The sequence below is a fragment of the Ranitomeya imitator genome, chromosome 6, assembly GCF_032444005.1.
Source record: "Ranitomeya imitator isolate aRanImi1 chromosome 6, aRanImi1.pri, whole genome shotgun sequence".
Lineage (NCBI taxonomy): Eukaryota > Metazoa > Chordata > Amphibia > Anura > Dendrobatidae > Ranitomeya > Ranitomeya imitator.
Window position 1 is genome coordinate 357,468,049 of NC_091287.1, and position 26,740 is coordinate 357,494,788.

Here is a 26,740-nt window from a genome sequence, read left to right on the forward strand (position 1 = left end):
GGTGGTGGATAGATTTTCCAAACAGGCTCATTTTGTACCTCTGCCCACTTTACCATCTGCTGAAACCTTGGCCAGGTTGTTTGTGCAGCATGTGGTCCATCTGCATGGTGTGGTTATGAATGTGGTGTCTGACAGAGGTGTGTAGTTTGTGGCCACATTTTGGAGGGCTTTTTGCAAGAAGTTGGGAATCACTCTGTCTTTTTCCTCCTATCATCCGGAGTCTAATTGGCAAACCGAACGCACTAATCAGTCCTTGGAGCAAATTCTGAGATGTTTAGCATCTTCCAGACAGGAGGACTGGTGTGATGCGTTACCTGTGGCAGTTTGCTTTCAATGGTCGTGTGAGTCAGTCTATGGGAATGTCTCCCTTCCTGGTCAATTATGGGTTTAACCCGCATTTGGGGAATTTTCTCGCATGGACTCAAGCTATCCAGGGGCGGAGGGTACGGTACAACGCTTAAAGACCCTGTGGGTGGAGGTTCAGCGAATCATCACCAAGGCCCAGGGTAAGGTTTAAATTTTTTGCGGACAAGAGAAGGGGTGTGGGTCCTGCGTTCCTTGTGGGTCAGGTGTGGTTATCCACCTGCAATATTAAGCTCAAGGTCCCCTTTGCCAAACTGGGTCCTAAGTTCATTGGCCCATATAAAATTGTGGAGGTCGTCAACCCGGAGTCCTACAGGTTACCACTTCCTGCTTCCGTCAAAATATCTAATGTTTTTCACAGGTCCCTTCTGAAATCATTGGGAGTGGTCGGGGAGAACTCCTCATCCATCAGTCATCCTGTATTGTGGAGGGCCATCTGGAATATGAGGTGGGACGCATCGTTGATTCTTGGTGGGTGCAACGGAATCTGCAGTATTTAGTGCACTGGAAAGGGTATGGTCCGGAGGATCGGTTTTGGGTCCCCACCAGTTCAGTGCCTGCCGACCAGTTGGTTTGAGCTCTTCATGCCAGGCATCCTGAGAAGCCTGGGGGTCTGGTGGCTCCCCGTTAAGAGGGGGTACTGTCATGGTTGTGGACAGGGTTCCTTTCCTGTCCTTTCAGGGTTAATTTTGTATGACCTCCTTTTGGTTTGAGGAGGGCTATATTTGCCCACCTTCGTCTGGGGATCCTTGTCAGTGATACATCTGTTCTGGCTGTGTGTCTGACCCCCTGGTGAGCTTGCATACTGTGCAGTCCGCTTGCCTTCTCATGTACCGGTCCGTGTTCCTGTTCTGTGCATTACTTTGTGATTCTGTGCTTACTGTCTTTATCTGGCTCTGACCTTCGGCTTGGTACTCTTACTAATCTCCTGTCTGCCCCGTTTGTACTGCACCACTGCACCTGACCTTTTGGTACATCCTGACCACTCTCAGTTTTTCACTCTTTGGTACTTCATCAACCTCCTGGCTTGACTTCGGCACGTTTAGACTACTCTCCGATTTTGCCAGTCACCGCCACTACTTGGAGTCTGGCTCCGCCTCTGGCTCCTCCCCGGTGGTCACGTGTTTCAGGTCCTGCGCTCCGGCAGGTAAGCTCACCGCAGCACTCCTATCTCATCCCCCTGTCCTTCTGTATCTCGAGCACAGACTTCTGCCGTAAGTTTGCAGCAGAGTTCTTGATAGATTCAGAGTAATTTTGTATTTCTTCCATTTTCTTATTATTGCACCAACAATTGTCTCCTTCTCACCCAGCGTCTTACTTATGGTTTTGTAGCCCATTCCAGTTTTGTGCAGATATATGATCTTGTCCCTGACATCCTTATAAAGCGCTTTGGCCTTGCCAATGTTGTAGAGGTTAGAGTCTGACTGATTAATTGAGTCTGTGGACAGGAGTCTTTTATAAAGGTGACTATGTAGACAGCTGTCTTTAATGCAGGTACCGAGTTGATTAGGAGTGCCTAACTGGCCTGTAGGAGCCAGAACTGGTTGGTGGAGGATCAAATAATTATTCCTCACTGCAAAGTGCGAATAAATTTATATAATTTATACAATGTGATTTTCTGGATTTTATTTTTCATATTCTATCTCTCAATGTTAAAATTAACCTACCTTTAAAATTGTAGACCGTTCATGTCTTTGTCAGTGGGCAAACTTAAAAAAATGAGCAAGGGATCAAATATTTACTTCCCCCACTGCATATATGTCTAAATAAATATATATCTACTATATAATTGTCTAAGGGTCACTTCCGTCCGGCTTTCTGTCCTTCTGTCTGTCACGGATATTCATTGGTCGCGTCCTCTGTCTGTCATGGAATCCAAGTCACTGATTGGTCTCGCCAGCTACCTGTCATGGCTGCCGCGACCAATCAGCGACGGCCACAGTCCGATTGGTCCCTCCCTACTCCCCTGCAGTCGGCGCCCGCTCCATACTCCCCACAGTCACTGCTCACACATAGTTAATGCCAGCAGTAACGGACCGTGTTATGCCGCGGGTAACTCACTCCGTTACCGCCGCTATTAACCCTGTGTGACCAAGTTTTTACTATTGATGCTGCCTATACAGCGTCAACAGTAAAACCATCTAATGTTAAAAATAATAAAAAAATAACAAATCATTATATACTCACCTTTCGCGACGCTCCGGTGACCTCCGGCAGGTTCCGGTGCCAAGAATGGTATGGGAGAAGGACCTGCCATGACGTCACGGTCATGTGACTGCAACGTCATCACAGGTCCTGCGCGAGAATGACCTGCCATGACATCATGGTCATGTGACCGCGATGTCATCACAGGTCCTGCGCGAGAAGGACCTGCCATGACATCACGGTCATGTGACCGCGACATCATCACAGGCTCTGCGCGAGAAGGACCGGCCATAACGTCACAGTAATGTGACCGCGACGTCATCACAGTGCCTGCACGAGAACGACCTGCCGTGACGTCACGGTCATGTGACCGCAACGTCATCACAGGTCTTGCGCGAGAATGACCTGCCATGACGTCATGGTCACGTGACCGAACTACAAGGGGCCCTAGGAAGGTGAGTATATGTTTATTTTTTATTTTTTAAACCTGTGACATACGTGGCTGGGCAATATACTACGTAGCCGGGCAATATACTACGTGGCTGGGCAATATACTACATGGCTGGGCAATATACTACGTCGCTCTGTGCTGTATACTACGTTACTGGGCAATATATTACGTAACTGGGCAATATACTACGTAGCTGGGCAATACACTACGTCACTGGGCAATATACTACGTGGCTGGGCAATATACTACGTGGCTGGGCAATATACTATGTGGCTGGGCAATATACTACGTGGCTGGGCAACATACTACATGGCTGGGCAATATACTACGTGGCTGGGCAATATACTACGTGGCTGGGCAATATACTACGTGGGCTGTGCAATATACTACGTGGCTGTGCAATATGCTACGTGGACATGCATATTCTAGAATACCCGATGCGTTAGAATCGGGCCACCATCTAGTATATATATATATATATATATATATATATATATATATATATATATACATACATACACATACACACACACAGATACATACATACACACTGCTCAAAAATAAATAGAGCACTTAAACAGCACAATGTAACTACAAGTCAATCACATTTCTGTGAAATCAACCTGTCCAGTATGAGGCCACACTGATTGTAAATCAATTTATCCTGCTGCTTGGCAAATGGTACAGACAACAGGTAGAAATGATAGGCAATAGCTAGACAACCCCTATAAAGGAGTGGTTGCAGGGGGACCACAGACAATTTCTCTGTTCTCATTCTTTTTCGCTGTTGTTCTGGTCAGTTTTGTATTTTGTCATTGCTCTCACCCCTAGAGGTGCTGTACAGTAGCATGAGGCAGTGTATACTGTACAACCCTCAGAAGTTGCTCACGTAGTGCAGCTCATCCAGGATGGCACATCAGTGCGAGCTGTGGCAAGAGGGGTGACTGTGTCTGTAAGCATGGAGCAAATATCAGGAGACAAGCCAGTACACCAGGAGATGTGGAAGGGGCCATTGGAGGGCAATAACCAATATCCTGTATATCCTATGTGATGTATACAACAATCTGTGTATCTTATATGATGTATACCGAACAGTCCCAGTGTATCCAATGCTATATATACAGCATACGTGATATCTACAGAATTTTCAGTGCATCCTATGTGATGTATATTGCAGTTTTAGTGTATGTTATGCAATGTATGCAGTACATTCTTGCTGTATCCTACACAGTGAATACAGCAGTCTTAGTGTATCCTATTTAATGTACAGTCTTAGTATATTCTATGTATTGTATACAGCAGCCTATGTTCCAGCCATCACATTATGGGTGAGGTAATTTCATGTCTGATCAAACTGAGCTGGCTAACTTTTAAGTTCATTATTTTGTATGGCCCACAAATTATGTTAAAAACATCCAATGGCACTTAGCAGACAAAAGGCTCCCATCCCCTTATTTAGTTAAATTGGTCACTGCTATATTCATTAATTGGCTACAGCAATCACAAGCCCATCTAGGCTGAAAAAAATACATAGAGCCATAGAGACCTTAAAAAGAAGGGGAGTGATGAGAGTATACTAAGGGCTGCTTAACCAATTGCACCATCATCTTTTGCTTAGAACCCAAATTGATAATATTATTTTCATTTTGCACCACATTAGAAGTCAGCCATGCTATAATGTTACATGCACAAATGCCAAGACACATGCACGATCACAGGCATTGTTATGAGAAAAACAAGAGTTAAGGTACATTCCAATTGGGTACACCTTGATGCAGTGGGAGGGCTTTTATGATTCTTTAACAAAATAGTGTCAACCAAGAACTCAGTGATATTTACAAGCACTATTACTATTTATTGACTTCCAACAGGGTATTTGCTCATTTCATTTCCATCTGAGATTCTGTCCGTTAAATGGCCACAGTGACAATGTGTACCTACACTTATATCAACATATGTTATGGCTTATTTCTTTGGTTTTGCTTTAGTTTTTTGTACTTTGCATAAACAAGGACATGCTACCCCATTTTTGGAAAGGGCATTTTGTCAATATAGCTTTCCAAGGACACGTGTCTGAACAGTCGGGTCTGGGTCCTGCTCTGCCCCCATCTATTTTGAGGTCTACTCACACATAGTGAGCTGAACTACAAAAGTTAGGATCCATCTTGATTGGGTACACCCAGGACCGGTGTTAGGGGCAGGCAGACCAGGCAGCTACCTCGAGCCTCCACTCCTCCAGGGGTCCCCAGCCAGCCGGTATGGGGCATGTGAGTAGGAGGGGCCCAAGAGTAAGAGGGGCCCGGCATTGCCCCCATATCACACACTCAAGTAGTGATGGAGGAGAGAGAGTCAGAAGATGCCCTTTCTCCCATCATTTGCATCTGCTTGTGACACGTGTGCCACGCTGTGCCCATAGTGGAGCTGATGAGACCGGAGCAGAGCTTGGAGTAGCGCGGGGAAGGAGGAGGAGAGGGGAGTATTCTATTTATGTATGCATTACTATGTGTGTGTATGTATGTGCAGCCCGGGCTTCATTATACTGTGTGTGTGGGAGGCTGCATTATACTCTGTGTGTATGCATGTGTATATATGTGTATGCATTTTACTGTTTGTGTATGTATGTGTATGGATTATACTGTGTGTATGCATTATACTGTGTGTGGGGGCTGCATTATACTGTCTGTGGAGGGGTCTGCATTATACTGTATGAGGGGACTACATTATACTCTATGAGGGGCTGCATTACACTCTGAGGGGGATGCATTATACTGTCTGTGTGTGGGGGGCTGCATTATACTCTATGAGGGGGCTGCATTATACTATGAGGGGGCTGCATTATACTTTGAGGGGACTAAATTATACTGTGTGGGGGGGCTGCATTATACTCTACAAAGGGGGGCTGCTTTATACTCTGAGGAGTGGCTACATTATACTGTGTGTGTGGCTGCATAATACTCTTAGAGAGGGCAGCATTATACTCAGAGGGGGCTTTCTCAGAGAAAGCATGTGAGTGAAATGCGAGTCGGAGCATTTACGGTGGTGTCTGTGACTTGGCACATCATACCATGGGTAACCAGTGACCTTGCAACAATTTTGCCTGTATGACCCAATTGGACTAATTTGACATTTATCTTAGACACATTCATGAAATGTCCAATGGCAGCTAGATTGTTTATGGTGATCTGCATTTGGTCTGATGTGGCATGGTTGCCTTATACTATATTTTTGACTTGTCACCACCCCATTTCTTTATACATGATTTATCCTCCTTGTTACAAACCTCAATCATATGTCCTCTTTTTGCTTTTTGCTCTTTATGCTTTTTTCAAATTAATGTTTAATAAAACATTATTGATTTTATATTTTGTGTGAGTGGTTCATGGATACTTTGTATCCATCTATAGACGATTATATTCCACTGCATATATATAGACTTGTGTTAATGGGGAGACGAGTACAGATATGTCTTTAGCCAGTTTTACTGTTTATGCTTTTTGACTATTTGCTTGAACACATAGCTGAAGGGAGGTATGTATCACTGAGATGGTTGTCATCATTGATGTCATCCTGGAGTATTGCTCTAGTGCACAAAGCACTAAGAGTATTGTTTGGTGCATCGGAGCCAGGTTTCACAGGCAGCCAGAGAGATGTGAGGGTCTGGATTACCACATACCCCACCTCTGAGAGTGTGGTTAACCTGTTAAGATGGAATTCATTATTTGACACATGAAATTTGTGTGGAGGAAGAAGGCCTCCTGTGTGTTATATCCAGACTTAGCCAGTATACTGGATGCTATCTAGCCTGTGTGGCCAGGACTGGCTCTCACGAGACTTTGTCAAAGAACTGTTTACTTTGTTTTGCCTGCAGTGAAGGCATTTTGTTTTTTTCCGTTGCTCAAGGCTGGTTTATGAAGCAGCAATAAACAATCATGAACTTTTAAATGGAAACGCTACCTGCTTTTCCTCCCGACGCACCCAATTGAGTAGGATTTTCACAATTGGTGCGGACAGCATTCCCAGCGGAGATGTGTGACTGTTACAGAGGTACTGCATGAAGGCAGTCATAAGTCAGCAAGCGACGTCAGACAAATAGGAGGACCCGATGAAACATCCAGTGCAAGCCCAGCAGCAGCAGCACCAGCAACTGCTGGCACAAGAGGAGACAAGTAAGCTTCTTATACAGCAGCTCCAGCAACAGCAGCAGAATCGCAGAATCACCAGCAGCAGATCCAGCAGCACAAGCAACAGGACCAGCACTGACAGCAGCAGATTGACTTGCTCACAGAGGCGGTTAGAGGCGGTTAGTGGCACAGTGATAGCTGTGACTCAAGGGTCATTGGGCAATTTTTCCATTTTTCCAGAGCCGTGTAGAAAATGATTTTGGGTGATGACAAAGGACTTTTTGACCGCTTTTGAAAGGGTTGCAGAGAGGGAGAAACAGCCGCCAAAGCAATGGGCAGAAGTGCTGCCACCACACTTGAAGAGGGAACCAATGAATGTCACGATGCAGAGGGTCCACCCTCACTTCCAAATGTTTGACCTATTGCATCTGGTCCAAAAATGGTTGCAGCCAGAGTCCTCTACCCTTGCATATATGGTAGAGTGAGTGGTAATGGACCGGTTCGTGAATTCTCTTGAGGCCAATGCAGACTTGGGTTGTCCAGCATGATCCCCGGAATGCCGATGAACAAGTTGGACTAATCGAGAGGTATCAGGGGGTCGATGGTGCCTAAGGAAAGCAACCCATTCCATATTGGGGGTCCGAACAATGGGGTGGAGGCCCAAAAGGAGGTGGGGCATTGAAGGACTAAAGGGGCGGGGTGGTAATGATGAAGGTCCCTGCTGGCAACATTATATGCTGGAAATGTCATGGCCCAGGCCATACAGCCGCCAGTTGCCCTTGACCTCCGAGCAAATGGACTGTAGCATGGATACTGTTCATACTATGCGTATCTGACCTGCAGTGTGAAGTGTACACTCAGCGACTAGCGAAAAAAGTTTCCCGTAAAGGTAAATGGTTGGCCAGTGACTGTTCTGCTAGACTTAGGGAGTTTGGTGACCATCCTGAAGGCCACACTTCCTCTCCAGCTGATGCCTGAGAAAAAGGTAGGCATCTGCTACATTCATGGGGATGCTAAAGACTATCTTCTAAAGAGAGGACATTGAAACGGCCCAAGGTACTAAGTCCCACAAGGTCAGCGACATCAGGACTTATTGCACTTTATTAGGGACTTTTATTTGTTTTAGGACCTGTGGGGGAAGAGGACGGGGCTCAGTTGCTTGGATAAGAAACTGGTCGGCCCTAGAGAAGTATCACCACACCCAGAGTCTGATGGGTTTCTCTTCTGCGTCCTTGTGGGGGATGAGGAGGCAGTGTCCCCTGAGGCCGAGATTCCTGAGCTAGAGGCAAAATTTGGGGTCAGCACAACATAGGGACCTAATTCTAAGGGAAGAATTCAAATATGTAACCGTCATAAATGGCATCCCGCAGGAGCGTGATAACATGGAAAGAGGGCTGACTAGTCTGGGACAACTAACGCTCCATCGACTAGTCAAAGCCCAATTTGGCATAGAAAAAGCAGAGGTTATAAATGTTTCTTTTAAAGCATTTAACTGAATGATGTTATACAGGGATGGTTAAGGATGGAGGTTAATCACACATAGCTGAATGGTGCAGGGTTGGAGGGCATAGGGGACCTGACAGGTTCCCTTTAAGGGTATGAAATCAGCTATGCAGGCGGCCTTTCAAGAACTAAAAGTGGCTAATGTGTAAGCAACCGGTTCTGGATGCCCCCGACTTCAAGAGGGAATTTGTGTTCCAGAGAGAAGCCTCAGAAGTCGGTTTAGAAACAGTTCTTTCTCAGGATATACACGATGGAGGAGCATCGCATCTCTACCTTATTAGGAAGCTATCCGCATGTGAAAATAATTGTCCCATTGTAGAAAAGGAATGATTGACCATTAAGTGGGCAGTGGACACATTACAGTTCTGTTAGGGCTAACATTTTAATTAGTATCAGACCATGCCTCACTCAGGGGGATGAGGTAGAAAAAGAGAAAATGCTAAGGTTACCAACTAGTTTTTAGCCCTACAGGACTTCAGCTTCCATGTGGAACCTATAGCTGGGTAGCTACATGGTTATGCGGATGCCCCTTTGAGAATCCCCTGTGTCACAGTAGAAGGTATCAAGGCCACGGCTTTAGCCAGAGGGGGAAGGTATGTGAGGCAGCAACCGGACACATAGTTGGTGGGAGGTATAAGCATCAAAGAGATAGAGGTAATCTGTGATGCAATTCTGGAATATTGTTGTTTGTTTGGTGCATTTGGGCCAGGTTTTATGGGCAGCCTGAGAGATGGGCGAGTCTGGCCGCTCACATACCCACCTCTGGGTGTGGTTAACCTGTTAAGATGGAGTCCATTGTTTGACACATGGACTATGTGTGGAGGAAGAATACCTCCAGAGTGTTATATCCAGACTGAGCCGGTATACTGGATGTTATCCAGTCTGTGTGACCAGGACTGGCGCTCTCAAAACTTTGTCAAAGAATGGTTTACATTGTTTTGCCTGCACTGAAGGTTGCTTATTTTTTTCCTTTGCTTAAGGCTGGTTTATGAAGCAGAAATAAACCAGCATATACTTTTAAATGACAATGCTTCCTGTTTTGCCTCCCAACACATCCAAGTGAGCAGAATTCACACAATATGGAGGGGACAAGTACGCAATACCTTAGAATTGTGCGTGTGTCTCAGCAGGTGTGCAGGTTGTGATGTCATTGGCAATCCTCACATGTGATTTGGAAGACAGTTGCTCTGGACATCAGATAAACCCTTGTAAGAAAGTGGAAGGTAAGGTTTTAGGCTGGTTTCACATTTGCGTTTTTTGCAGCTGCGTTTTAGTGCAAAAAAGCATGCGTTTTTTTCCTATATTTAACATTAAAAACGCATGCTTTTTTTGCATGCGTTTTGCCGCCGCATGCGTCTTTTCTATGCATGCGCTGTGCTGCAGAGATGTAACGTGTAGTAATTTCTAGCAGCGTTTTTTTGCCGCAAAAAAAACCTATTGCTGCCTATGTAAACGCATGCATTTTTAAGCACATGCTTTTGCATGCGTTTTAATAGAAAAACACAAGAATACACACTGATAAGCCAACCCCAAACCCTAACCCTAAGGGATCCTAACCCTAAGGATTAGGGTTAGGATCCCTTAGGGTTAGGGATAGGGTTAGGATCCCTAGGGTTACTAGGGATCCTAACCCTAACCCTAGCTATTTCTGTTTATAGTGGGTTTTCTTGTTGATTTTGATGATTGGCAGCTGTCACACACTTCTCATCATGCATTTCAAAAACGCAAACGCAAGAAAAAACGCATGTAAACACGTCAAAATGCCGTGTTTGTATTAAAACATGCAAAAACGCATGCGTCTAAAAAACACATCGTTTTAACGCGTTTACATGCGTTTTTTGCACCACATGCGTTTGCGTTTAAAATGCTGCGTTTTTAAACGCAAATGTGAAACCAGCCTTAGATAGTAGATGGTGGATGGCCTCAGTAATGTACAGTATAGTCTGTAATACTAAAGGTACCGTCACACAATGATTTCGTTAACGATATTGTTGCTTTTTGTGACGTAGCAACGATATCGTTAACGAAATCGTTATGCGTGACAGCGACCAACGATCAGGCCCCTGCTGGGTGATCGTTGGTCGCTGCGAATGATCAGGACCTTTATTTGGTCGCTGATCACCCGCTGTCATCGCTGGATCGGCGTGTGTGACGCCGATCCAGCGATGTGTTCACTGGTAACCAGGGTAAATATCGGGTTACTAAGCGCAGGGCTGCGCTTAGTAACCCGATGTTTACCCTGGTTACCATTGTAAATGTAACAAAAAAAAAACAGTACATACTCACATTCCGGTGTCTGTCTCGCGTCCCCCGGCGTCAGCTTCCCTGCACTGTGTCAGCGCCGGCCGGCCGTAAAGCACAGCACAGCGGTGACGTCACCGCTGTGGTTTACGGCCGGCGCTTACACAGTGCGGGAAGCTGACGCCTGGGGACGCGACAGACACCGGAATGTAAGTATGTAGTGTTTTTTTTTTTTTTACATTTACAATGGTTACCAGGGTAAACATCGGGTTACTAAGCGTGGCCCTGCGCTTAGTAACCCGATGTTTACCCTGGTTACCCGGGGACTTCGGCATCATTGGTCGCTGGAGAGCTGTCTGTGTGACAGCTCCCCAGCGACCACACAACGATTTACCAACGATCACGGCCAGGTCGTATCACTGGTCGTGATCGTTGGTAAATCGTTTAGTGTAACGGTACCTTTACACTAGGTTACTGAGATAGTTTTAATTTGACTGAATTTCGGGTCAGGGACCTAAAAGCAACCAAAAAAGTCTGGGTGCAAAAGGTCATTCCCATAATCCAGCCTGAGGCTTCCAGGCCTAGTAACAGGCAGCTGAGTTGGCTCAGCAAAGTGTAGTTGTGCTAAGATGAACAGAGGTGTTAATCTGGTGAACGCATTTAATACTACTTGGGCAAATTCTACTTAGATTACCAAGAATGGTGAGGCTGCTAAATTTACTTTGTCCATTGTACATGAAGAAAGGATTATTTATTTTATGCATTTGTACTGAAGGAAAACAGTTTTTGTTTTGGAGCTACAAAATTAATGATGGACAATAAATTTTATGCTGTTTTGATATAAAAACCCTGTGCATATGAGAATCCAAGTGGCCACCAGACAGCAGAAACACTACACACTTTACACCTGAGGGGTAAAAATATTTGCTCAACAATGTTAGGCTGGTTTCACATTTGTGGTTGAACCTGCAGCGTATCTTCCGCAACCTGAAACGAACGATAAACCACATGCAAACGCGTGCAAACGTAGCGGTTTTTAGACACATAAGCTCACACATGTGGTAAAAAAATGCAGCGTTTGCATGCGTTTTGCATGCGTTTACATTTTTTGTGCGCATGGATGAAAATTTTACAGGAGCCAAATCTAGATAAACAGACACCGCCAATGGGACAAGAGTTGGCGTGTGTTATGGGATATCTTTATATGGACCATTGGACAGCTGAAATCTTCAGATTTTGCTACTGTATCCTGTGTCACGATGGATCTTCGCATGGAGAGCTTTAATTTCAACCTTGATTTAAGTATAAAGCTGTTTATTGCCTATACGTTTGCTTGTGAGCAACAAAGAAATAGAGAAAGACAGAGAGGAACACGGTGTCGGCTTTATTGAAGTCCGGGAGAGCCGTGGGGCCTACCACACGCTATATGGCGAGCTTAATGCCAACCCGGACAAATTTTCGGAATTTACCAGGATGTCTCAAGAGACCTTTCGGGACTTGCTTGGTCGTGTCCAAGGAGCCATCCGGAGACAGAACACCCAGCTCCGTAGAGCGATTCCTGCAGAGGAACATCTCCTGATCACATTAAGGTACGTAATAATTCTAAACAAACGCCTGTCATAATAATTATTGTTCTGCCATGTATTATTTGTTTTTTTCCTTTATGTGTTTAGCAAAACCTCATCTACTATATAATTGTCTAAGGGTCACTTCTGTCTGTCCTTCTGTCACAGTTATTAATTCGCTGATTGGTCTCGCCAGCTGCCTGTCATGGCTGCCGCGACCAATCAGCGACAGGCACAGTCTGGAAGAAAACGGCAGCTCCTCCTTACTCCCCGCAGTCAGTGCCCGTCGCCCGCATACTCCCCTCCGGTCACTGCTAACACAGGGTTAATGCCGGCGGTAACGGACCACGTTATGCCGCGGGTAACGCACTCCGTTACCGCCGCTATTAACCCTGTGTGTCCCCAACCTTTTACTATTGATGCTGCCTAGGCGACATCAATAGTAAAAAAGTAATGTTAAATATAATTAAAATAACAAAAAACCTGCTATACTCACCCTCCGTTGTACGCTGAGCCGCTCCCGCCAGCCGCCATCTTCCACTGCAGTTTCCGGTGGCAAAGATGGTATGGCAGAAAGACCTGCCATGACGTCACGGTCATGTGACCGCGACGCCATCACAGGCCCTGCGCGCCTGCGCTAGAAAGACCTGCCATGATGTCATGGTCATGTGACTGTGACATCATCACAGGTCCTGCGCTGTGATACCAACCCTCAGACCTCAAGCTGCCGTGGACTACAACGGGCCTTCGGAAAGGTGAGTATATGTTTTTTTTTATTTTTTCACCTGTGACAAACCTGGCTGGGCAATATACTACGTAGCTGGGCAATATACTACGTGACTGGCCAATATACTTCGTGGCTCTGTGCTGTATACTACTTCGCTGTGCAATATACTACGTGGCTGCGTAATATACTACGTCACTAGGCAAAATACTACGTAACTGGGCAATATACTACATGGCTCTGTGCTGTATACTCCGTCACTGGGCAATATACTACGTAACTGGGCAATAAACTACGTGGCTCTGTGCTGTATACTATGTCGCTGCGCGATATACTACGTGGCTCTGTGCTGTATACTACGTCACTCGGAAATATACTACGACACTGGGTAATATACTACGTTACTGGCCAATATACTACGTGGCTTTGTGCTGTATACTACGTCGCTGTGCGATATACTACGTCACTGGGCAATATACTACGTAACTGGGCAATATACTACGTAACTGGGCAATATGCTACGTAAATGGGCAATATACTACATGGCTGGGCAATATACTACGTGACTGGGCAATATACTACGTCACTGGGCAACATACTACGTAACTGGCCAATATACTATGTGGCTGCACAATATACTACGTCACTAGGCAATATACTACCTAACTGGGCAATATACTACGTGGCTGGGCAATATACTACGTGACTGGGCAATATACTATGTAACTTGCCAATATACTACGTGGCTGTGCAATATACTACGTCACTGGGCAATATACTACGTGGCTGGGCAATATACTACGTGGCTGGGCAATATACTACGTGGGCTGTGCAATATACTACGTGGGCTGTGCAATATACTACGTGGCTGGGCAATATACTACGTGGACATGCATATTCTAGAATACCCGATGCGTTAGAATCGGGCCACCATCTAGTCATAAATATAATTGTTCATAATTTGTTTATTTCACTTTTTGGCAGATTCCTGGCTACCGGAGAGAGCTTATCACCGCTCCATTTTCAGTACCAGCTTGGAATTTCCACCTTGGAATAGTTGCGGACACTTGCCGGGCTTTGTGGAATGTTCTCCGGGATGAATTAATCTGATCTTGTTCCCCATCTGCAGAGTTGTGGACTGCAAATGTCCACTCCCTCTTTTTATCAGTTTGTATGTGGGGGGTGGCTAATCAGTGTCTAGACAGGTTTACTGTGGAAAAACGCATGTGTTCACAAACGCAATCAAACGCGTGTGCTTTCGAATGCATGCGTTCTCATAGACTGAAAAAATGAATTTCAAAGCATTCCTTCACGCCTCCGAAATTGCAACATGTTGTGTTTACCGCGCCAAGCCGCAAACAACGAAACAACGCATGCGTCGTCAAACACGGCAAAAAGCATCCAATCACATGTACCTGCGTCACTAATGTTAAAGATAAAAAAACATGACACATGCAGAAGTATGCGGCATAAACGCTGCGGACACAACATGCAGACACAACAGGAAATGTGAAACCAGCCTTAGTGGGTTGCAGGTTGAGCAAGGCATCTTAGGGTACTAATGAAATGAGAAATTAAATTTTATAGATTAAAAAAATATAACTAAAAAGAAAAAAAACATCAATACACATAAATATAAAAAGAGCTGCAGGAGTCTCTATAATGCTGGCACTACACATCAACCATGGCCTCAACATAGGTCATGAGAATAAAGATCTGTGTATGCAGCTGCTACATCGTAGCATAGTTCAAGTGAATAGGGTGCCAAGCGACACACAAGGTACCGCAAAAATCAAACTGGTTATGACTTTATGACTTGCTTTTCGCAGTATTTTTCTGATTGCAATGTGACCCCATTCAGTTGAATTATACAGTAGTACAAAATGGAACACAGCAATCTTTGGCCACGTGACCTTTGGCCAAAGTAGCCATGTGGCCCAATTACATGAAAATAGAGTGGACAGTTGATAATACATTGTTTTTTGTTTTTCTTTTTTCAAATTGTCTATCCACTAAGTTTAACCCCTTAGTGACAGAGCCAATTTGGTACTTAATGACCGAGGCAATTTTTGCAATTCTGACCACTGTCACTTTATGATGTTATAACTCTGGAACGCTTCAACGAATCCCGCTGATTCTGAGACTGTTTTTTCGTGACATATTGTACTTCATGTTAGTGGTAACATTTCTTCGATATTATTTGCGATTATTTATGAAAAAAACAGAAATATGGCGAAAATTTTTAAAATTTTGCAATTTTCAAACTTTGTATTTTTATGCCCTTAAATCAGAGAGATATGTCACGAAAAATAGTTAATAAATAACATTTCCCACATGTCTACTTTACATCAGCACAATTTTGGAAACAACATTTTTTTTTGTTAGGGAGTTATAAGGGTTAAAAGTTGACCAGCAATTTCTCATTTTTACAACACCATTTTTTTTAGGGACCACATCACATTTGAAGTCATTTTGAGGGGTCTATATGATAGAAAATAATGAAGTGTGACACCATTCTAAAAACTGCACCCCTCAAGGTTCTCAAAACCACATTCAAGAAGTTTATTAACCCTTTACGTGCTTCACAGGAACTGAAACAATGTGGAAGGAAAAAATGAACATTTAACTTTTTTTTCCAAACATCTTAATTCAGAACCATTTTTTTTATTTTCACATGTGTTAAAACAGAAATGTAACCATCAATTTTGTTAAGCAATTTCTCCTGAATACGCCAATACCCCATATGTGGGGGTAAACCACTTTTTGGGCGCACCGCAGAACTTGGAAGTGAAGGAGCGCCGTTTGACTTTTTCAATACAGAATTGGCTGGAATTGAGATCGGACGCCATGTCACGTTTAGAGAGCCCCTGATGTACCTAAACAGTGGAAACTCCCCATATGTGACACCATTTTGGAAACTAGACCCCTTAAGGAACTTATATAGATGTGTGGTGAGCACTTTGAACCCCCAAGTGCTTCACGGAAGTTTATAACGTAGAGCCGTGAAAATAAAAAATCGTATTTTTTCTACAAAAATTATCTTTTTGCCCCCAAATTTTTAATTTCACAAGGGTAACAGGAGAAATTAGACCACAAAAGTTGTTGGGCGATTTCTCCGGAGTACGTCGATACCCAATATGTGGGGGTAAACCACTGTTTGGGCGCACCGCAGAGCTTGGAAGAGAAGGAGTGCCGTTTTACTTTTTCAATGTAGAATTGTCTGGAATTGAGATCGGACGCCATGTCGCGTTTGGAGAGCCCCTGATGTGCCTAAACAGTAGAAATCCCCCACAAGTGACCCCATTTTGGAAACTAGACCCCCCATGGAACTTATCTAGATGTGTGGTGAGAACTTTGAATGCCCAAGTGTTTCACAGAAGTTTAGAATGCAGAGTCATAAAAATAAAAAATATTTTTTTTGCCACAAAAAAGATTTTGTAGCCCCCAAGTTTTTATTTTCACAAGGGTAACAGGAGAAATTGTACCCCAGAAGTTGTTGTCCAATTTATCCCGAGTACGCTGATGCCCCATATTTGGGGGTAACCCACTGTTTGGGCGTATGGCAGAGCTCAGAAGGGAGGGAGCACCATTTGACTTTTTGAGCGCAAAATTGGTTGTCGTTTTTGGAGACCCCCTGATGTACCTAAACAGTGGAAACCCCTCAATTCTAGCTCCAACCCTAACCCCAACACACCCCTAACCCTAATCCCAACCTGATCCATAATCCTAATCACTAACCATAATCACAACCCTAATGTCAACCCTAACCATAACCCTAATCAAGACCCTAAATCCAACACACCCCTAATCCTAATCTCAACCCTAACCTCAAACCTAACCCTAATCCCAATACACCCCTAATCACAACCCTAACCTTAACCCTAATCCCAAACCTAACCCTAATCCCAAGCGTAACCCTAATGCCAACCCTAACCCAAACCCTAATCCCAACTCTAACCCTAACTTTAGCCCCAACCCTAGCCCTAACTTTAGCCCCAACCCTAACCCTAGCCCTAAGGCTACTTTCACACTTGCGTCGTTTGGCATCCGTTGCAATCCGTCGTTTTGGACAAGAAACGGATCCTGCAAATGTGCCCGCAGGATGCGTTATTTGCCCATAGACTTGTATTGCCGACGGATCGTGACGGATGGCCACACGTCGCGTCCGTCGTGCACTGGATAAGTGTTTTGGCGGACCGTCAGCACATAAAAAGTTCAATGTAACGTTTTTTTGTACGTCGCATCCGCCATTTCTGACCGCGCATGCGTGGCCGTAACTCCGCCCCCTCCTCCCCAGGACATAGATTGGGCAGCGGATGCGTTGAAAAACTACATCCGCTGCCCACGTTGTGCACAATTTTCACAACGTGCGTCGGTATGTCGGGCCGATGCATTGCGACGGCCCCGTACCGACGTAAGTGTGAAAGAAGCCTAACCCTAAATTTAGCGCCAACCCTAACTCTAAATTTAGCCCCAACCCTAACCCTAAATTTAGCCCTAACCCTAACCCTAATCCTAGCCCTAACCCTACCCCTAACCCTAGCCCTACCCCAAACCCTACCCCTAACCCTAGCCCTAACCCTAGCCCTAACCCTACCACTAACCCTACCCCTACCCCTAATTTTAGCCCCAACTGCTCTTCTCCTGCCGGCCGGCAGATGGAGACAGATGGCGGGCGCACTGTGCATGCGCCCGCCATTTTCTTTTCCCCAGAAGACGCCGGCGGCCAGGAGGAGCAGTAGGAGGACCCAGGGACACCGGTAAGTATGATAGGGTCCCCGAATCCCCCTATTTCTCTATCCTCTGATGTGCGATCACATCAGAGGACAGAGAATTACACTTAGCTTTTTTTTTTTTTTGCGGTCGCCGGTAAACAGTTAATTACCGGCGATCGCAAAACAGGGGTCGGAAAAACCGACCCCGATCATCCACTTTGGGGTCTCGGCTTCCCCCGGTAGCCGAGACCCCAAAGATTCTAACGGGGCCGGCCGGCAGGCGCACTGCGCATGCGCCCGCCATTTTGAAGATGGCGGCGCCCACCGGGAGACACGAGGAGCATCGGGGGAGATAGGTGAGTATCGGGGGGCTATCTGGGACCCCTTTTCTCTGTCCTCTGATGTGCGATCACATCGGAGGACAGAGAAATTAAAAAGAAATCGCGTTTTTTTTTTTTTAGCGATCGCCGGTAAACGGTTAATTACCGGCGATCGCAAAAGCGGGGTGGGTAAAAAAAAAACCCGAATCATGTTCTCTGGGGTCTCGGCTACCCCCGGCAGCCGAGACCCCGGAGAAAATCCGACTCTGGGGGGCGCTATTTACTTTTTCCACAGCGCCGTTAATTAACGGCGCTGTGGTTTAAGTACCCTTAGCGGCCGCCGTTAAAAGGCGTATCGGAGGTCGCTAAGGGGTTAAATAAATGGCACAAATGAATTTAAACCTTTTCTAGGTTAACTGATTAACATGTGCAGATTATGAAGATTTTGTTCATACATTTACCCAATGGTAATTCCTGAGAGCAGTCTCTTCTTTCCACTAAAACATGCTTTCAAATTCTAAGCAGTGAATAAATCACCATTGCAAATGTTCTTAGTTTTGTACTTCCATAGTTACATAGTTATATAGGTTGTGTGAGACAGTGACCGGCGTTGTTGTGAATGGCCATTATGTGTCACAGAGAAGGAGGTCCTCTGCGCTGTAAGCCTGAAATGTTGCTCTGGGACCTGTAGTTCCACGAGCCTTGTTTAGCTTATAAGGGGCTGAGTGTACAGGGTTAGCCAGAGAGATGGGCGGGTCTGGCTAACCGCACACCTCCCATCAAGGGGTGGGTTTCATACATTATAAGAGTGTGGTGTGATCACATGGTCTCTGTGTTGGAAGGTCCTGCAAGAGGACAGGTTTTCCTGAATAGCACATGGTGAGGCCATGCACCTGCAGAGCCTGTGACGGCTAGCCGCATTGGGGAAGCTACCGACCTTCTGAGGGTCTGGAACTGTTGAGTTTTACCTGTTGAGCAAGTCATCGTCCGGGACAGTGATCCCAGTAAGACAATCTCCCTGGAAGCCAGGACTGACAAGGAGTCAGCATGTGGAGTGGAGCTCCTGGAAGGTAACCTCAGACAAGGGAGTTGTAAGAAAAGCAGAGAGGTGTATCTTCTACATGAACAGACTGGTGTCTTATTATGTTCGTTGATGTAATGAAACGGACTGTACTCTATCCTGTTTATGCTGTGTTTAAATAAACCGGATGGTCTGTTTAAGTGAGAAACCATTCCTGTGTGCCGTAATCCCGTTGCTGAGTGTCCCAACACATACAGTGAGAACTATCTTAGAGTTGAAAAAAAGACTTTGTTACATCAAGCTCAACCTTTCTCCACCAGTTATATATTCTCTATCATATCGCTACATTATCTATAACCCACAATGTAATTTGTTGTGAGAAAAGCATCCAGCCTTTTTTTAAAAGCTGTTATAGTGTCTACCACTATAACATCTTGCAATAGGGCTTTCCACACTGCTCTAACTTTAAATAATCCATTCCTATTTTGCTGCTAAAATTACCTTTACTCCACCCGTAATTAATGCCCCCTGGTCCTAAGTAACAAATCAATACAAGGGACACGACTATGTAAACAAAATTTGAAATGCTACTCTTATAATCGCCTCCTCTGTCCATCCAACAGTGTGCCACCTTCTCTTAGTACCTCCACAACAATGCTCGCTGAGGTTGCCACCATAACCTCTGCCACCGTGCCTCATGAAAGGCACAGTGCTTCTCTTACAGAGTCATCGAGAAGAGCATGAAGATCTGAAAAACACTACTTCTAAGGAGTCCTGGCTTTGAGACAGAGATTGCTTTTGGCTAGTTGTGAGTACCTTTATTACACTGTCGACACTTGTAACCTTAAAATTTCTGGGAGAGACAAAATGAATAATTGCTTTAGGTAACCGCATGGAACGTTTACATGATGGCACAGACAGGATGGAAAGTGGATTTTTTCTTAACATCTTGAATTAGTTTCAAGTGTGCCACTTTGCATTCAAATGCAGAAAGACACGGAAACCAATCCTTTATATTCTATTAGAAAACAGCCACTGTCCCCTCTCTCTCATTATGGTGCAGACTACAAGACCTAACAACAAAAATCTATATTATTGATCTAACCAAGTCTCCACAATTATTCTTTAGAAGGAAACACCGACGATAAATTACATCTGCACTGGCTTTTCATCTGCGGTTCGATATAAGTGATCTCTCAGGGCAAGCTGGAGACCTTAAATCGTCAACACCCTTGACAGAGGAGTTAAATAGACCCGGCCTCCCACCAACTGCTTGGGATATTTCTCAATAAAGAACTTTTTAACCTAGAATTCCCACCTAAGAGGTGAAAATCTGGATTACAGGACAGTGATTGGGCCATTTGATTTCATTCATTCTTTTTCATTATACTGGGAGCGAAGCAGATGTTAATAGTTTCCTTGCTACATAGACGACAGTGGAAGCGGGAACGACTAAATGACCTAGGGTACTCATGTCACCATAATGACCTCAAAGGCTAAAGAGGAGGGTTTGTTTTCATTTTGTTACTATAAAAAATACTTTCTTGAAATGAAAGGTGAAAAATAAATTAAAATTATAATTGATACAATAAAAATACAATTTATAGCAAATAAAACTAAAGAGAATGGAGAACAGAAAGTGCAAGACAAGGTAGCAATATTGTAACCACGGTTGGAGAGCGAGACGGGAGCATTCATCTCCCAGACTAAAATAAGGCACCATAAAGATTCAATTTTCATTTACAGCATCTAGATATACAAGGGGATGTTTCAAAGTGGACGATGTCTGCGCTCAATGTTTATGTTAATGGGGTTTGTTAAAACATCTTTGCTTTAATTAAAAAAAAAAACACACACACAAAAAGTATTACTTGGCCATAAACGAGTTTTATATATAACCGGCAAGATAATGAACACATAATTTCTAACAGACCTGTGTGAGTCCTGTAATGATCTTTCATGGCAGAGGCCGTGAGGAAAGAATAATGGCATGTGGGCCAGGTACATTTAAATGGCTTCTCGCCTGTGTGCAGCTTCATGTGGTTGTTCAGGGCCCATCTCTCTCTAAAACTTCTATCGCAGACGTTACAGGCAAATTTCCTGGTGAATGAAGAAAAACAAACAAATGAAGGCATGAAACGTCGGCGTCCACAACAATACTAATATTTATCAACATGCACATCTCTTGGCCAGAAAAGAGACAAGACTTTTACAAGCCCCACCACGCTAAATGCAGCGCTTCTGCTAAAGAGAGCTGCAGCCTAGGTCTGACATGTCTGTATAACCAGGCATTGATTTTTCTGTCGAGGCCTGGCACGTCAGCCATTTATTCTCCGCTTTGCGGTTGGGCCCAACGGGTTTGAAAAATTCTGTTACAGTCCAGTCACCCTTGAGGCAAATGTGAGAATAGATTTCACCTGTACAGACCTATACCACTTATCCAGGGCATGGGCTGTCAGAGCAAAGGCTAAATGAAAAGCTATCTGTTCAAGAGCGCTCCGACAGCCACGTGGTGCTAAATGCTGTACTGTGCTCAAATACATCTTGGCTGCGCTGCCACATTTAACCCTTCTGTGATGGGGAGGGGGTGAGCAATGTGCCGCAGTTCATAGGAAGTCCTCTAAATAGACTATTCACAGCTGAACAAATTGCTTTCCACTACATCCTACTACTAGGATTCAGATACTACCAAGTGGTAATATTCAGAGCAGTGGCATGTCAATTCAGCCAGTCATTTATTTTATAAATCCTATTAAAACAGATTGACGGCAGAGATAACAAACATATACATTTGTAACACATTTACACGCGACTTATAGATCCATATGTAACAGTGAATAACGTGACCATAGCGAGGATCGAACTCCCAGTCCGTGCGGTGTCCTGCGCAGGAAAAAGCTTCCTGTGTCATTGGGCACAACTCTATCCATCCAACTCTTGTCCATGGCATTCTGATGGGGCATGCCCTCACTGACGGTTATAGGGTCAGGGACCATAAAGTGGGCATATAAAAAGCCCTTACAAAAACATATACACGATAGAGCGAAACGTACAGGTAATGTCACATTCATACATGCCACTTTACGCTGCAAATCAATCCTTGGCCATCAACATGGAGTTAGTACTTTCACACCTCTAGGAGAGTAACATACGGTAAATGCAGTTATTCACATCCGTGCACCCAAAAAATTCCAACCAGTGACAAAGATGTTGGAATTAGATGAAATTAGGTGACTTTATTGGGCAGTAAGTGGGTCAGCCCAACCCATAAAAATATACCAAGCCATAAACCAACCAAGGTGAACCAATATGCCTCCTGTTCATCAGCTGGTTCAACACACTGGGGTCAGCACCACCTACAGCCTCTGTTACAGACAGTCACTTACCTCCCCAGCATGTCCAATACTACTGTTCATACATGTCCATAGAAACTGAATAAATATATGTGGGTTTTAAGCAAATATCATCAATAAGTGTGGAAAAAATAACTTCAATATACAGTATTTGATTCACTGTTGAGTTTTCTCATCTACAAAGATCGGAGAGGTCTGTAATTTTAATCGTAGGTACACTTCAGCTGGGAGAGACAGAATCTAAAAATAAAAAAAACTAGAAATCACTTTATATGATTTTTACATACGGTAATTATGTTGCATTTTATTGCATGTAATAAGATCACCTACCAACCAGAAAGAATTCTGGATCTCACAGACCTGTTTTTCTCCAAGAAACCCCCATACTCTGCACTCATTAACTGTATTAATTGCACCTGTTTGAACGCTTTACCTTTATAAAAATCACATGTTCACAAACTCAATCAATCACACTACAACCTTTCCACCAAAACAAAAGAGCTGTCTAATGACACCAGGGACAACATTTTAGAGCTGAACAATGCTGGGATGGGCTACAGGACAATAGGCAAGCACCTTGGTGAGAAAGCAACAACTGTTGGCCCAACTATTAGACAACGGAAGAAACACAAGATGACTGTTAAGGCCCCTTCACACTCAGCGACGCTGCAGCGATACCGACAACGATCCGGATCGCTGCAGCGTCGCTGTTTGGTCGCTGGAGAGCTGTCACACAGACCGCTCTCCAGCGACCAACGATCCCGAAGTCCCCGGGTAACCAGGGTAAACATCGGGTAACTAAGCGCAGGGCCGCACTTAGTAACCCGATGTTTACCCTGGTTACCAGCGTAAAAGTAAAAAAAAAAAACAGTACATACTTACCTACCGTTGTCTGTCCCCGGCGCTCTGCTTCTCTGCAGTCCTCATGTACTGGCTGTGAGCACAGCGGCCGGAAAGCAGAGCGGTGACGTCACCGCTCTGCTTTCCGGCTGACCGACGCTCACAGCCAGTACAGGAGGAGTGCAGAGAAGCTGAGCGCCGGGGACAGACAGCGGTAGGTAAGTATGTACTGTTTTTTTTTTTTTTTTACTTTTACGCTGGTAACCAGGGTAAACATCGGGTTACTAAGCGCGGCCCTGCACTTAGTTACCCGATGTTTACCCTGGTTACCAGTGAAGACATCGCTGGATCGGTGTCACACACGCCGATCCAGCGATGTCCACGGGAGATCCAGCGACGAAATAAAGTTCTGGACTTTGTTCAGCGACCAACGATCTCCCAGCAGGGGCCTGATCGTTGGTCGCTGTCACACATAACGATTTCCTTAACGATATCGTTGCTACGTCACAAAAAGCAACGATATCGCTAAGGATATCGTTATGTGTGAAGGTACCTTAAGTCTTCCTTGGTCCGGAGCTCCAAGCAAGATCTCGCCTCATGGGGTAAGGATGATTCTGAGAAAGGTCAGGAATTAGCCCAGAACAACACAGGAGGACCTGATCAATGACCTGAAGAGAGGTGGGACCACAGTATCAAACATTACTGCTGGCAACACACTACGCAGTCATAGAATAAAATCCTGCAGGACATGCAAGGTCCCCCTGCTCACACCAGCACATGTCCAGGCCCGTTTGAAGTTCACCAATGACCATTCGGATGATCCAGAGGAGGCATGGGAGGTCACGTGGTCAGATACCAAAATAGAACTTTTTGATATTCATTCACGAATACTGAGGGAATTGAGCTCAGTATTTGAGGCATAGCTGCATCTCATATTCTTAGAATCTCTTGTAACAGGGGTGGTGCCACAGGATTAGAGGATAGCTCATGTGGTACAGATATTTAAGAAAGATAAGAAGGTGGATCCGGGAAACTACCGTCCGGAAAGCCTGATATCAGTACTGTGCAAAATTTTTGAGGGTGTTATAAGAGATGACCTGCAAAAATATATTGTAGATAATGATATAATAACTGACAACCAGCATGTATTCATGAAGAATAAGTAGTGTCTAACTAACATGTTGGGTTTCTATGAGGAGGTAAGTGCAAATCTGGATGTAGGTAATGCGGCTGATGTGATGTATCTGGATTTTGCACAGGCATTTGATACTGTACCACATAACAGCCTTATAATGAAGCTACATAAGCAGTGGCTGGGGCAAACTATATGCAGATAGGTAAGAAATTGGCTAAGGCTGGTTTCACACTTGCGTTTGGCTGGTCTGCATATGGCTGCATACATCCTCCCTTAAGCTCTGCCTACTTCCACATATGTCCTGCATCATCCTGCATACCTATCTTTAACATTGGGTATGCAGGGACATGCGTTGCATGCGGCATTTTGACGTGCCCGCCGACCGCACGGGAACGCAACATGGGATAAAGTCAGCAGTGGGGTACTACAGGGATCTGTGCTAGGGCCGATTCTTTTTAACCTCTTTGTTAATGACCTTGTGGATGGTGTTGAGAGTAAAGTGTCACGCTTTGCTGATGACATCAAACTATGTAGTATATTAAAATCTGACCTTGATATTACAATACGATCTGAATAAGATGACCAAATAGGCAAACAATTGGAAAATTAGGTTTAATGTAGATAAATGTAGAGTAATGCACATAGGACGGAGAATTACTATTGCTGCATATACATTAAATGGGAGTATACTTGGGAATATAGAACAGGAGAAGAACTTGGGCATTCTGATTACAAGTAAGCCGAGCAGCAGTACTCAATGTCAAACAGCGGCCGCAAAAGCAAACAAGATTCTAGGGTATATAAAAGGAAAGAAAAAATCCTGTGATCCCAACATATTACTACCCCTTTATAAATCACTTGTGAGGCCACATCTAGAATATGGGATTCAGTTTTGGACTCCACATTTAAAAAGGACATTCAAAAGTTACAGTAAGTTCAAAAGTAGGCAACTAGATTGTAACAAGGGATGGAAGACCTCTCATATGAGTAGAGGTTGGAAAAATTGGGTTTGCTTAGCTTAGAAAGACGACGCCTCAGATGAGATCTCATTTACATGTTTAAACATATGTGTGACGAATCAGTGCAGCTGTTAGAGGGAGGGGGCCCTTCTGATTGGTTGGAATACCTCCAACTAAAATCCTTCCTCTCGTCTCCAGAGGTCGCAGGCTCATACTCCTCCTTTCCTACGCCATTTGAAAAGCTTTTCCTGTTGGGGTCGCCGCCTGCATATGCTGTCTCCTTAATATATGCTCTTTTGAACCAAAATACCACAGACGAGTTCCCCAAGTATGTGGAGAGGTGGAGGAGTGAGTTGGGAGTTGCTATATCGGAGGCGGAGTGGAGGAAGGCGTTCATATATTCACAAATTCTCTATTGCCTGTGCCGCACAGGAAAAGAATTACAAAATTCTCACCAGGTGGTATCGCTGTCCTGATGTCTTACACCCTGCTTTTCCCTCCGTCTCCGAAACGTGCTGGCGTTGTGGAGTAGAGAGAGGTACCATGCTACACATTTGATGGGGATGTAAGCATATTAAGCCTTTTTTGGGATTCTGTCTTTTCCGCTTATCAAGCCATTAGCGGTCATTTGGTGACCGACTCCCCAGGTGGCTTTATTATCTATCCTACCGGGCTCGTTTCCCTTCAAGAAAAAGGGGCTCCTAAGATTCTGCTTAACTGCTGCGCACACTGTGATCCCGAGACATTGGAAATCCTCCCAATCTTCTAATGTGTCTGAATGGGTCAAGGAGATGACCAGCCTTCAAAGTATGGAGGAATTGTCGGCTGAGGTTAATGGTTCAATGGAGAAATATCTGCAGGTTTGGAGTCCTTGGATTTTGGATTTTTTGAAAAATCGCCAGTGTAACAAATACTTATTTTCCCCACTATGTGTGTGTGTACACACACTGATCAAAGGCAAAGTATTCTCTCAATTACACATAAAACAAACAAATATAAAGTAAAGTTTATAAAAGATTATTTTCATCCTGCTGGGGTACTCTTTAAATTGGATTAAGTTGACTAAACATCATCAAGTAACTGAATATTATATCTACGTATTAAGGCAATAAATGGCATAAAATAACAAAACAGCAAATAATTCCCTGATAAACCTTCATTGGCTCCAGCGCCTATCAAAGAATGCGACCCTACGCGGTTAGGATTATGTCTCTATAATGCAATCTTTCCAAATGACGACTGCAGCCAATCACTGGGCAAGAGAGCACAAAGGAAGAGGTGAAG

General features: G+C 44.5%; 1 protein-coding gene across 1 annotated transcript in view; it reads right to left on the reverse strand.

Moving 5' to 3' along the window:
• ZNF407 (zinc finger protein 407) overlaps positions 1-26,740 on the reverse strand; it is a 711,460-nt gene that overhangs the window by 262,457 nt on the left and 422,263 nt on the right. The window contains exon 5 of the mRNA XM_069730962.1: positions 21,103-21,269. Within this exon, the coding sequence (XP_069587063.1) occupies positions 21,103-21,269 (167 nt within the window). The remainder of the gene's footprint in view (positions 1-21,102; positions 21,270-26,740) is intronic.